This window comes from Delphinapterus leucas, chromosome 6, assembly GCF_059928025.1.
Source record: "Delphinapterus leucas isolate spDelLeu-1000000601 "Yukka" chromosome 6, BTC_Dleu_Yukka2, whole genome shotgun sequence".
Taxonomy (NCBI): domain Eukaryota; kingdom Metazoa; phylum Chordata; class Mammalia; order Artiodactyla; family Monodontidae; genus Delphinapterus; species Delphinapterus leucas.
The window spans coordinates 50,034,355-50,048,796 of NC_143134.1; the positions used below are offsets into that span (position 1 = coordinate 50,034,355).

The 14,442-nt window shown below is 39.2% G+C and overlaps 1 protein-coding gene across 1 annotated transcript in view; it reads left to right on the forward strand.

Moving 5' to 3' along the window:
- Positions 1-14,442, forward strand: part of EQTN (equatorin) — a 67,194-nt gene that overhangs the window by 16,842 nt on the left and 35,910 nt on the right. The window contains 7 exon segments of the mRNA XM_089912627.1: positions 612-742; positions 3,505-4,152; positions 4,155-4,684; positions 5,107-5,164; positions 5,167-5,195; positions 7,535-7,742; positions 8,221-8,339. Of these exon segments, the coding sequence (XP_089768753.1) occupies positions 612-742; positions 3,505-4,152; positions 4,155-4,684; positions 5,107-5,164; positions 5,167-5,195; positions 7,535-7,742; positions 8,221-8,339 (1,723 nt within the window).

A 14,442-nucleotide genomic window follows, 5' to 3' on the forward strand; every position in this document is an offset into this window, starting at 1 on the left:
ATGAAAGACAAGTTTATTTTATAGATCAAGAAAGGAGAACTCGGGTAAGTCAGATACCTTGCCTAAGATCACCTGCTAGAGAGAGGCAAAGTTTAGATGTGCTTCACAGCTGAGGTTCTCTCCATGATCCATGAAGGTTAATAGCCAAACTTATAAGTCAAAGGATGTTGTTTAGGAACAAGGTAGGCATCCACAAGGCAGGAGATTCCTTAATCCAAGGGTCCTTTCAGCTCTTGGGAAATTGTTTTCTCTACCTGTAGGTCAGGTCTTTATGAACCTTCTTCCCCATGGAGGACAGACACACACTACACTCACCTGACGCGGCCCTACCATCTGTTCTCTGGGTCATTCCCTCCCTCGTTATTTTCTCCCATGACGCCAGCCCCAACCTCCCCATTGGCTGGGAAAGCTACGAAGCTCCGCCTTCGAGTAGCAACGGACTATATAAGGCGGTACCCTGGCTAGAGAAGAGGCAGCAGGGTGTGTGTTAAGCTTTGCCTGCTTTTGCCATCAGTGCACACAATTTTCGAAGCCAGAGGAGGTGGCCTTGAGCAGTGGCCCATGCTACCCTCCGTGGGTTACTTTTGCCATTTTCCATGCCCTTTTGACAGCCCCGGGGGTCGGTGCCAGCGTTTGTGCTGCCAGTTCAGGCACCGGGAAATGCGGTGGGAACTGAGTGAGGCAGCTCGTGGCAGCAGCTTGGAGGTGCTCGGAGTGCAGCGGAGCCATGTTGAATCCATGGGTGAGAAAAGGCTTGTGGGTAGAATGTCAGGTGGGCTTGGGGAGGGGTTGGCCACCAACCGTTCCCACCTTTTTACCCCACCCACCCTTGGAAGGGACCACGAATTTTCTTGCTTGGAAAGAGATGTAAGGGTTGCTTTTGTCTCCAGTACTAATGTACTGTACCTTGAGAAAGTTACTCAATATGGCTTTACTATGCCTAAAAGGGCCAAAAGGGATGTTAACTATATATTTTTTTTAAATTGGTTTCTCATCCTCAGTTGGCATAACTTGCAGATACCGTTGTAGGTAGCATTGTAAAGGGCAGTCATGGCGTTGGGGGCGGGGCATGAAGAATGTCAGGTAGTCCTTACGGAAGTTCGCTTTCTTCTACCCCCTCCCCTAGCCTAGAAGTGAGGAGAGGGTCATACAGCCCAGGCTGGTGTGTATGTGTGCTGGGAGGAGGAGTGTCTTTTCATTTGTCCCCCTGCTGACCCTCCATCCCATGACTAAACCTGGATTTCCTAAACAGGTTGTCTGGACCTCTGATGTGTTTGTTTCCTCTTAAAGGACAAAATAAAACCAGTTCCTTTTTAACTCGTTTCCCCCCATTCCGAAACACCCTTGCATTTCCTTTCTCTGATGCCCATAATCTGTCTCTTCCCCAGCCCTCAAAAAGGGCTGTTTACTCCCACCTACCTACTTAAGGGCAATTCCTATAGAGTGGCTATTATGGGCAAGAGGAAAACAAGCACTTGCCTTCGAACGAGGAACCAAGTTGTTAAGAGTTCCCAAGAGTAAATCTTCCCAGCATCGCACAGCCAGGTTCAGGAGCCTTAAGGGCTAGTCCTTAGTCCCTCTTACTTCGCCCCTCCCACGTCAAGTGTGTTCGACATATACCGAGCAGTGAGGGTGCTATGCAAGATCCTGTTTGAGGACGTTCTTCGAGAGCCTTTTGGGTGGTCACACAGTTCCTGAAACCGTGGAGCAGGGGCGTCCCAGGGACATTCGGGAAGATGGTTGGCTTAGGCTGATCATCCGCAGAGAATCTCCGCTCCAGTAACAGATAGCTCAGCTTCCAGGCCGGCTCTACGTGGGTGGCCACCCCGCCCCCAAGGCTCCGGAGGGGGGGAGCGGGGCGGGGCCCAAGTCACGTGGCCAGGGAGGCAGAGCGAGGAGCGTGCTGTGGACCGGCGTGTGCGGACCGGTGATGCCAGCTCGTGGGAACGCGGGATCCTAGAAAGGCATGCACAGTGAGAAGCACGTGCGTGGTCCTGTGTGGTTTTATCCTCGCTTCCTGTCACCCATCCCCAGTATGGAATTACTCTAAGGAGCTTCCTGTGCTCTGGGGAAAGGTGATGGGTGGGGTGGGACCCCGGTTGTGGCGAAGAGGATTTACAAGTCAGAAGGAGCCGTTTCCAATCACCTGTAGCCTGAGCGAAGGTTGTAAGTGTGCCTCAGACTTCAAAATTTGCCCTCCAAATCTAGCTTCTGATGAGCAAAAAAATTTTAAACTTCTGACATGGAGGGAAAGTACAGCTTTTTGTTTGTTTTTTCAATAGCATCCCAACGCACTGCTTAAATAGCCTTTCCTGAATCATGGCAACCAGATAAAACCCAGCTTATGCCAAAATGCATTTCTAGCTGGTTACCCAGAGTTTACTCCCCTTTCCAAGTTTATTTAAAAAGCAATTAGAGCCATTTGTTTATGTTTGGAACATAGAATCGTTCTCATTCTTGTGCCTGCTCTTCGCCTTTTTCCTACTCCATCAAAATGCCCTACACCTTTGTTACACACGTTGTTTTGGATTTCAATAGAGTTGATTTCTTAATAGAAAACAAATGGTAAATTGAAAAGCTAGTGAGCCAGGAGAAAGCTCATTGTGTAAAGAGGAAGCACATGTGTGTTATCAAAACATGTAGGTTATCTAAAATAAATTCAGAGTTTTAACGAGTGTAATTTGGACATCTCATATCTGAAATTTCTTGTTTGGGAGAAGAAAGAAGTGTGTAAATTATCCCATAATTTCCATAGGAAAGTATATCTTGGAAAGAGGGAAGAGGTGGGGATTTCCTTAGTAAAAAGTCAGGAAAGGAGCTGCCAGGTATTGTGAAGAGCCAGGACTAGCAGCCTGATCTCTTGTCACTATCCTGGGTTTCCTCAGGAGTGTGGATCCAACTGGTCTGGAGTTTTTTTTTTTTTATTTTGTTTAAGGTTTTTTTAATGGTTGGTTGGTTGTGGAAGGGTGTGTTTTGCTTAATTTGGTGTTTGAGGCATTCTGTAGAATATCAGGGACCTTAGTGAGAATGTTAAGAACCACTAAATTAAGAAAACTAATGTTTTTAAAAAACTTTCTTGTGACAGAGGAGATATATTGGTGTGTGAGACTATGTACAGTTCTGTGTAAGAGGCATTCGACTATTTGAACTATTACCAAACTGTCACTGCTTGGTAAATAATAAGGTGAATAGTGTATATCCAAACCGTGTCATGTTTGACACAGTTTAATATGTATACACGTGGCCTATCTCACAGATGTATAGTTACTCTAGTAATAAGACACGAATGTACTTTAATGTCATGGGAATGAGCTAGACATTTGAAAGACTTAATCAGTGATAGCCGTTGACATTCTCATTCCAGGAACTGACCTGTTAGTCAACAATTCCCTGCATTTAAGGCTGGGTTTGGAAAAGTTAATGTCCTTGTGATAGGAAACTCATTGTCCAGGATATTGTGGAGTCCACATTTCATCTTAAGTGATGTTTAAAGATAAACTCATCTTCCATTAACAACACTAGGCACAACTATGGAAGAATTGGAAAGAATCAACAAAGAAATCGAGTCAGTCAAGGCTGAGGTTGCAGAAAAGCGGAAGAGGCTCTCCAGGTTTACTTTAGCGCTTGAAGAGCTATCGCAAAGCCCTGTGGCCTCCTTGAGTGACACAAATGTGAGACAAGGTTTTCCTGAAAATAGCCTGCTCCCAAAAGAACAGTGGAATGAACCGTCAAGGAGCAAAGAGAGTCAGCCTAGAAAGTACGTGATGGACCACAGATGTCCAGCAACTGACCTTGAATATGATCCCTTGCTCAATTATTCTGCAGGGCTGCTTGGGGCATCTAAAGCAAAGCAGGATGAGACTGACAGGCAGCACTTCTGGAAAAAATCTGTGGGTGGAAATTGCCACAAGTCCCTGGAGGGCCAAAGACCTTATGTTTCACCAATACGAATTAAAATAAATCTTCAAGATTCTGATGAAGATGACCTTGTAATGGATGTACCTCCAATCATTCCTACTTCTAAGAAATCTAAACCATTTAGAGGCTTTAAATATCAGAATATGGATGAAAAGATACAAGTATCGCCCCTGGAGGAGAGAAGTCTTCAGATCAGTGGTATAGAAGAGGAAAAGACAGCTGAAACCCAGCTAACCACAGAGATGATGACAGTAACAAGTTCGAGCCACCAAAATCACACATGAAAACCTCACTAGATACTGAAACTAACATAAGCTTGTGTGGTGTCAAAAACCCCATTTCTAAGATGGAAAGCTTCAATGGTGAGGAAAAGCATGTCTGTATTTCAGGAGAAAGTATGACTTGTGCACCTCTCAGTGACAAAGAACTACAGGAGGAAAGTCATAATGAAAGTTATCCAAAGAGCAGAAGACAGGTAAAAACAATTGATGATACTCAAAAAGAAGAAACTGAATGGCGATACTCACCAAGCGAACTCCAGTTCTCTTATTCAGACAATCATGTGAAAGACAAAGTTCTGAGAGTACAAGACGACAGTCAAGACTTCACTACTTTTGAAGACAGCAGATTAGTTGAATTTGATTTTGATAAGGAATGTACTGAAGATGACACTCCCTCTGATGTTGATGACACTGTGAAGGAATGTCTTCGAATTCTCAATGAGTTCACACGAAGCAAAGCTCATAAGGCAGAGACTGCTAAGCAGGTTGGTCACTTTTTTAAAAATTCTTTTCCTAAATCTAAAGGAGTTTCCCTTAAATATATATTCTCTATATTCTAAACTCTATAGAATATATATAACATCTATTATATATATTTCTTATGATTAATAATGTATTAAAATAAGGCAAAACCTTGGTAATTGGCCAGCCATCATGTCTTGCAGACTTGACATTTTCCAGAGACCCTGGTATTATGTCCAGTAACTTATAGTTGATTTCCCAAATTAGAGGTATCTTTTATAGGAATCTATGCATGTCAGATTATCCAAATTAAATTATTTTTTTCTGAATTATTTTTTAATCATTTGCCTAGTATTTTGTAGCTTGGATTCCTGTGGCTCTTCAGGAAACATAACTTTGCTTTTACTACCCTGAAATTGGATAAGTCTTATCTTTTTCCCGTTAGCCTTCAGGAAAGCAAATGGAATTAGATATGCAGTATTACCAAAACATTTCTGGACCGAAAGGAGGATTGCACACACTGCCAAGTTTGATGTGAGTCACTTTGTTTCTCTTTCTCTCCCACTTCCCACCCTCCTGGTCTCTCTCAGCAGTTTATGAAGTACCTACCTTGTCATTTCAAGCTTTAAGTATATTCCAGTACTTGTTATCCTATTATCCACTAGGGGGCACAAGTGGGCAGTCAATAAATTTCTTGCCTACTTGTAAGCATTTTCTGAAACCTTCATTTTTCTCCCCCATTATCTAACGTTTTCATTAAAAGAAGGTATGTTGTTTTTGTATAACCTTTTAACTATAAATTAATATGGTCAAACCTTATTATTTTCAGATTCTGTATTTGCAAATTTGCCTCTTCAGTAAAATTAATTTGTAACTTTAAAATCAAGACTCATGCTTTTGTGGTCCTCTGTGCACAGGCGCAGTGGCCAAAAAAATTGAATTGAATCGCCTAACATGCACGTTCCCAACTAAGTTTGAACAAGGCAACACTGACTTCTTGTTCAGCTGTCATACTGTTAACCAAGGTCCTTACCTGAGTCTGTCTGGTGCCATGTTTTCTGCATTTTTGTGTGTTTTGTTGGTGATTTTGTTATTTAAAATGGTCCCCAAGTATAGTGCTGTCTAGTGTTCCTTGGTGCAAGAAGGCTGTGCTGTGCCTTACAGAGAAAATGTGTGTTAAACAACTTTGTTCAGGCACGAGCTATTAGTTCTGTTGACCACAAATTCAGTGTTGATGAATCAGTATTATATACTAAATGAAGTATCTTTAAACAGAAACACGCATGTAACAAGGTTATGAAACATTGGTTGAAACTGCTGTGACCAGATACTCACCTGTAATGGTTCAGTATTTGCTAATTCATTGTTTGCGGGACTCTATAGAACTTAACTAGCGTGAGTAAGGGGAATTGACGGTAGTTTTTCAAAGCAATTTGAAACTCTTGTAAATTTATATTATAAATGCTGAAGTTCTTTTATGACATGTAAAGAAACTGTACAAACACTGCAGCGAGTATTATTCCTTTAACACTTTTGTGTTAAAAAGTGCTATTTAACACAAACTTCATTTCTCTGCTCTAGTCTCTGTATTATTTTTACTTGGTACATACTGACAGCAGAATCTTCTGCATGGCTTAAAAAGACTTTATGCTTCCAAGTCGCAAATAAGACCCTGAATTCCAGTTCTTTACAGAATAGTTGAACATGCTTGAGCAAATTATTTAGTTTCTCTATTTCATTTTCCATATCTGTGAAATGGAGATAGTGAATACCTGCGCATCCCGGGGTCAGATACTATAGATACTTAATAAACTAGTTTCTCTCCCCTTCTCTCTTATGAAAAAGGTTTTTAGGAGGCTAACCTTGTTTCTCTTTAATTGCAAGTGATGTGGTGGTTAGTTTTCACATTACTGTGCTATATAACTTCCCCCCAAATTCTTATATCTAAATGATTGTCGGTTTCATCAGCAATTTTTTAAAGATACATTCTCACAAATAGAAGTAACTGGGCAAAAGAAGATAAAGATTTTTATGATTTTAAAAATCGTTACCGGGCTTCCCTGGTGGCGCAGTGGTTGAGAGTCCGCCTGCCGATGCAGGGGACACGGGTTCCTGCCCCGGTTCGGGAAGATCCCACAAGCCGCGGAGCGGCTGGGCCCGTGAACCATGGCCGCTGAGCCTGCGCGTCCGGAGCCTGTGCTCTGCAACGGGAGAGGCCACAACAGTGAGAGGCCCGCGTAGCGAAAAAAAACAAAACAAAAATGTTACCATATTGCCTTCTAGAAGGGTTGTGACAATTTACAGCCCTACACAGTGTTCCAGGGTTCCCTTCCCACAAACCTTACAAAAAATGGGTATTATCATTTTTTAAACCTGTAAATCTGAGTGAAATTTTATTTCCTTAGTTTATATTACATTTCTTTGATTACTAGTGAAGCTGAACATTTTTTCATATGTTCCCTTCTTTTCTCATAATGAACGTTGCTGTGGAGAAGTCTGATGCTAGCCTGCTATTTCTCCCTGTATGGGTCACCTGATACGTCTGCCAGGTTACCTAATGGATTCTTTTCTTAACTTTGAATTTCAATAACTTCATTAGGATATGTCTTATTATCACTTCTACCTGCATACAAGCATTTTCTTATAAGATTTAATTTTCTCTGTTATTTCAAGAAAAAATGTCTTAAATTATATGCTTAAATTGTTCAGTTTTTTTATTTCTGGGAATATTCCAATTATGTGTGTATCGGACTACATGTAGTATTGTGAATGTAGTCAATTCCAAAGAGGTTTTGTGCAAAAGGAAAGTAAAATTATCCATCTTATCCATTTTTAAAATCAGGATTTTTTTGTTTTATGTTGATGCTCTATAGGTTCCAACCAGTAAAGAGATCACTAGCCCATCCAGGGGACCAGTCCCACCATTAATTAGTCACACTGGAATCCTTCAGGCCCAGCAACGGGCAGTGCAGATAATGGCTGCCATTAAGGGTGGGCAGGCTTTTGTTGCTGCCACTTCAGAACAGAAAAAAAATACATTTGCATGTCCAGCCTCTCAGACCCAAAGAAAAGCCTCAGGAGGTATGAGAAAATCTTCTTTTTTTTAACTCACTTATTTAATAAATGGGGTTTTACCTTATTTTTAAAATGTTTCTTATGAAGTCCATATATTCCCAATTATAGTTAAGTCAATCACCTAGAGCTTTACATGAAATAATACGATTAGCATGATATCTAAATCATTTATATTGTTTATCTCTGTATGCTAGGCAATAAATGGTAGTATTTTGCATGCATTCTTACATGGAGCAAGTTGCTTTATAAATTATTTAAATTTGTTCTAGGTTATACTGAAGTTGGTTATTGGGACCCTTTTGTGTTTGCATTTTGTTTTCTTCAAGAAAAAAATATATATGTATATATATATAGATATAGATCAAGCCTATAAATGAAGCATTGTGAAATTTTGAGTTGATGATTGAAATAAACTCATCATCTGAGACTAATGACATTAAAATTTACCTTTTCCTTTTTCTCTCGTTCATTTTAAACTTCTTAGAAAATTCATGTACATCAGACAGCCTTCATGTGGATGTAGTTCTTTCAAAGGAAAATCCAACTGCAAAGCCAAACAGATCACACATTCCTGTGAAAAGTATTGCTTCTTTTCCTGTAAAGGTACTATAAACTAAGTCTGAACATAAGAATTTTATTTCTAATTACCATCGTATCCTACCCATATATAGAGCCCCTTGGAAAGTGGGTATATTCTTCTCTCCGAAGACCCCTAATTCAGATAAATGCCAAACCTATTGAAGAGAAATTTCAACCTTTTTTGGTTACCCTTAGATATAGTTATTTTCATATTACCATGGGATGTGTGCCTGTGTGTCACTTTTGGTTAATTTGGTTTTCCTATCCTTGGAAACATTAGGCATTTTTTCAGACCTAAAATATCTGTAGCTATGATTAATTTAAGCTGCCTCAGAGTTTTTCAGAGAAAAGTTTTACATTGGAATATGCCTTTCAAGCCACATCCAGTGAGGGGTGTATATGTGTACGTATGTGAGAGAGACAAGGAGACAGAGAGACAGACCTTTAGAAAATAATGCCCACTAGTAATATGATAGTACAACCTTTCCTCTTTAGTCAATTTTCCCCTACTTGTGGCAATGATTGTTTATTTTCTTTTTACCAAATATTCTTTAGCAGAAAACTACCGGTCAGTTTTAAGGCTTTGTCCCTCCTAAAAGTGAGGTAGATTAATTCATCCTAGAATTCTTAGTCTTTTTAAGTCCGTCAAAAGGAATGCTCACCTTGTTTCTAGCTGGGATCGTTTTAATATTGAACATGCAAAGATTGTCATAAATTTAAGTCCAAACATTTTTCTTAATGAAAAGGTAACTGAAAGGCATTGGGACATACATTTGTTTTAAGAATAGTAAACTGGGACTTCCCTGGTGGTGCAGTGGTTAAGAATCTGCCTGCCAATGCAGGGGACACGGGTTCGAGCCCTAGTCCGGGAAGATCCCACATGCTGCGGAGCAACTAGGCCCGTGCGCCACAACTACTGAGTCCGCGTGCCTAGAGCCCGTGCTTCACAACGAGAGAAGCCGCCGCAATCAGAAGCCTGCGCACCACAACAAAGAGTAGCCCCCGCTCGCCACAACTAGAGAAATCCCTCGCGCAGCAACGAAGACCCAATGCAGCCAAAAATAAATAAATAAATAAATTTATAAAAAAAAGAATAGTAAACTACACACCTTCTTATACGCTGATCAGAGGACCAAACCATGGTTCTAAGAATCTGGATATGGAAACAGCAAAGGGATTAGATGAGTAATCAGGTCAGCCCTAATAATGGTGGACATACAGGCAGCTGTCCCACTTCTCCCTTTTGTGAGTGTAGATAATTTATGCCTTGCATTTATTCTACTTCTGATGAATTTAAAACTTGAAATTATTTTTAAATTTAATTTTGGATATAAAACTTAGCTAAGATAGTTACACTTTCATACACATAGTAGGAATGTTAAACAGAACACACATGTATTCTTCTTTTCTCTAATCAATTTTATATTTAACAAGATGTTGAAACATAAAGTGGCTCATCAGAAAAGGGCCATAGGAGAATCAGAATCCTCGTCCAAAGTACCTGATGAAGTAAGACAACGCTATGTCAACCTCTTTTTTGAGAAGTATTTGGGAGTTTATAAAACAGGATGAGGCTTTTAACAAGGTCAATACTAAATAATGTAATTTATCTGAAAGCACACACACACACACACACACACACACTCTTAGTAACTATTACTTTGACTAAAGAACTCATGAGGCACAACTAGCAAACAATTTTATTCAGTTTCTCTCCACTACTTTTTTGAAGCCAGGCTGTGGACCTAGTTTTTTTCTCCCTCTTGAATGACTTTTCTGGTCTTGGTAATTTGTAAAAAGTACTCTGGTTACTTTTTTTTTTTTTAATAATTAAATCAAACTCTTTATGTTGGAGATTCCTCAGGTTTTTTTAAAAATTTATTTATTTTTGGTTGCATTGGGTCTTTGTTGCTATGCGCAGGGTTTCTCTAGTTGCAGCGAGTGGTGGCTACTCTTCGTTGCAGTGCGCGGGCTTCTCATTGTGGTGGCTTCTCTTGTTGTGGAGCATGGAATCTAGGTGCACAGGCTTCAGTAGTTGTGGCACATGGGCTCAGTAGTTGTGGCTCGTGGACTCTAGAGCACAGGCTCAGTAGTTGTGGTGCACGGGCTTAGTTGCTCTGCAGCATGTGGGATCTTCCCAGCCCAGGGATTGAACCCATGTCCCCTGCATTGGCAGGCAGATTCTTAACCACTGTGCCATCAGGGAAGCCCCTGGTTACTTTCAGTGGTAAAACTGTCTTAGTCCTGAGATTTCATATCAAAGCAAGTAGTTTATTAATCTGAGTTGTGTCTCCCCCTTTATGTACTGTCTAGTGAGCCAGAGTCCCCACCACTCCCTATTAGGCACACCTGCTACACTCATTTATAAGCCATGCCTGGTTTCTTGGCAGCACCTGTATTTGCAGTTCCTACTCAAAACCTTTTTCCCAAATTGAAACCTTTCAAATCAGTGGCAATAGCTGTAGCTCTCACCGCATGCATATTTCCAAAATCCAATGTGGAGTGGTGAGGATGGTGGCTTACTAGATAGAATAAGTTCCATCTAAAGGTGGGCAGATACCTCTCGGCTCCATCTGATTGTTGCAGTTTGGAAATTCAAGTTCAAAATGTACAGATTTCTAATCTTCCAATAATTTTTATCTTAAAATCTCTACTTAAAACACTGTTAGACAAATACATGTCTGAGCACTAGATTTGGGCTTTGTGCTGCCCTTCCTCTGACTGAGGTGAATTCAGATGGCTCTGGAGGTTATTTTAAAAGACAATGGGTGGATGAAACAAGAGGCAGATTTCAGATCAACATGAAAAAGACCTTTGTAATTGATATGCTGTCAATAAAACAGATTCACAAAACAGTGAGCTGCCAGTTGCTAAAAGTGTTTGGGATATAAGCTAAATTGTCCTCACAACAGGAGATTCATGCATTAGGAGTGAGGAAGGATCAATTTAAGAATTCTTTTTATTAACAGCTTTATTGAGATATGATTCACATACCCTACAATTCATCCATTTAACATATAGTTCAGTAACTTTAGTATATTCACAGGGTTGTGCGATCACTGCCACAATTAATTTAAATACATTTCCATCGCCCCCAAAAGACACCGTTTACCCTTCATCTGCCATTCCCCCACTCCTCCATATCTCCCAGCCCTAGGAAACTACTAATTTACTCTCTATTTCTATTTATTTGCCTATTCTAGACATTTCATGAAAATGGAATCATATAATATGTGGTTCTTTTGTGACTGGCGTAATGTTTTCCCCTAGCATAATGTTGTCAAGGGCCATCCACGTTATAGCATGTGTCATTGCTGAGTAATATTCTGTTTTATCGATATACACATTTTATTTCTCCATTCATTAGTTGATGGACATTTGGATTATTTCCCTTTGGGGCTATTATGAATAACAAACATTTGTACAGAATGTTATTTGTATTTGTGTACAAGTTTTTGTGTGGACAAATAGTTACATTACCCTTAAGCATATTTCTAGGAGTAAAATTGCTGGGTTATATGCTAGTTCTACATTTAGCTTTTTGTGGAACTAACAAACTGTTTTCCAAAGTGACTATATCACTGCATTCCCACCAACAACATACAGGGGTTCTGGTTTCTCCACACCCTTGCCAACACTTGTTATTATCTGTCTTCTTTCTAGCTATCCTAGTGTGTATGAAGTGGTAGCTCATTTGTAGTTTTGAATTGCATTTTCCTACCAACTAACGATGTTGAACATACTTTCATGTACCTGATGGCCATTTGTATATCTTCTTGCAGAAATGTCTATTCAAATCCTTTGCCCATATTTTGCATTATTTGTCTTCTTACTGTTGAGTTATAAGAGTTGTTTATGTATTCTGGATGCAAGTCTCTTAGATAAAATATTGGCAAATATTTTTTCTTTTCTGTGGGTTGTCTTCTCACTTTCTTGATGGTATCAGTTGCAGCACAAAGTTTTTCACCGTGATGTATTCCAATTTATTTTTCTTCTGTTGCTTGTGCTTTTGGTATCATATGTAAGAAAACTAGGTCACAAAGAGTTATTTCTTTTTTTTTCCTAAGAGATTGAAAGTTTTAGTTTTTACACTTAGGTGTATGATCTGTTTTGAGTTGAGTTTTGCATAATGTGTGAGGTAGTGGGTCCAACTTCATTCTTTTGAATGTGGATATCCAGTTATACCACCATTTGTTAAAAAGACTATTTTTCCTTATTTAATTTTTGTGTCATTTTTGTCAGAAATCAGTTGTCAATATAAGAGTAACTGACCATAAATTCTGAGCTCTGGTTCTCTTGCTTTGATCTCTCTTTCTGTCCTCATGCCAGTACTACACAGTCTTAATTACTGTAGCTTTGTAGTAAGTATTGAAATTAGAAGTGTTAGTTCTTAAAATTTGTTGTTCTTTTTCAAGAACGTTTTGGTCCCTGGCATATCCATATAACTTTTAGGATCAGCTTGTATTTTCTGCAAAAATATCAAGTTAGGATTTTGATAGAGATTGTTCTGAATCAGTAGATCAATTTGTGGAGTATTACCATTTAACAATATTAAGTCTTGTGAGCCATGAACATGGGATGTCTTTACATTTATTTAGATCTTTAGATCCTTTCAACAGTTTTTGTAGTTTTTCAGAGTACAAGTCTTGAACTGCTTTTGTTAAACTTATTCCTAGGTGTTTTAATCTTTTTAATGCTGTTGTAAATGGAATCGTTTTTGTAATTTTATTTTCAAATTATTCATTACAGGTGTGTAAAAATACAATTGATTTCTGATCTTGTATCTTGCAACTTTGCTGTACTTGTTTATTAGTTCTAATCATTTTTATTGAGCTCCTTGGAAGTTTCTTTATAAAAGATTATATCTTCTATAAATAGAGTTTTATTTTTTCCTTTCCAATGTGGGTACTTTTATTTCATTTTCTTGGCTAATTTCTCTAGGCATAAACTCCAGTATGATATTGAATAGAAGTGATAAGAGGGGCCATGCTTATCTCTTTCCTCATCCTAGGAGAAAAACTTTCAGTCTTTCTTCATTAAGTACAATAGTAACTGTGGGTTTTTTGTACGTGTCCCTTCTGTTTCATCTAAATTTTCTAATTTATTGGCATATAGTTGTTCATAGTATTCCTTTATAATTCTTTTTATTTCTGCAAGTTCTATAATGATGTCTTCTTTCATTGTAGATTTTATTATTTATTTATTTATTTATTTATTTATGGCTGCATTGGGTCTTCGTTGCTGTGTGTGGGCTTTCTCTAGTTGCAGTGAGCAGAGGCTACTCTTCATTGTGGTGCACAGCCTTCTCATTGCGGTGACATCTCTTGTTGTAGAGCACAAGCTCTAGGGCATGCGGGCTTCAGTAGCTGTGGCACATGGGCTTAGTTGCTCTGCAGCATGTGTGATCTTCCCAGAACAGGGCTTGAACCCATGTCTCCTGCATTGGCAGGTGGATTCTTAACCACTGCGCCACCAGGAAAGCCCTCATTTATTTTAATAATTCGAGCCTTCTCTTTTCTTGGTCAATCTAGCTAAAGTTTTATCTATTTGGTTGATCTTTTCAAAGAATGAACTTTTAGTTTTTATGATTATCTCATTTTTAATTCTTTATTTTACTTATTTCCACTCTAATCTTTATTATTTGATTCCTTTTGCATTCTTTGGGTTTAGTTTCCCATTAAAATTCTAGTTGCTTAAGGTGGAAGGCAAATTTACTGATTTGAGATCTTTTTAATATAGCGATTTACAATATTAATTTTACTCTAAGCACTATAGGTACATCCTATATGTTTCATTATGTTGTGTTTCCATTTTCATTCATCTCAAAGAACTTTTAAGTTTCCCTTTTACTTTTTTATACATCTTTATTGGAGTATAATTGCTTTAAAATGGTGTGTTAGTTTCTGCCGTACAACAAAGTGAATCAGCTATATGCACACACATATCCCTATATCCCCTCCCTCTTGAGCCTCCCTCCCACCCTCCCTATCCCACCCCTCTAGGTGGTCAGAAAGCACCAAGCTGATCTCCCTGTGCTATGCAGCAGCTTCCCACCAGCCATCCGTTTTACATTTGGTAGTGTATTTATGTCAGTGATACTCTTACTACATCTCAACCACCCATTCCC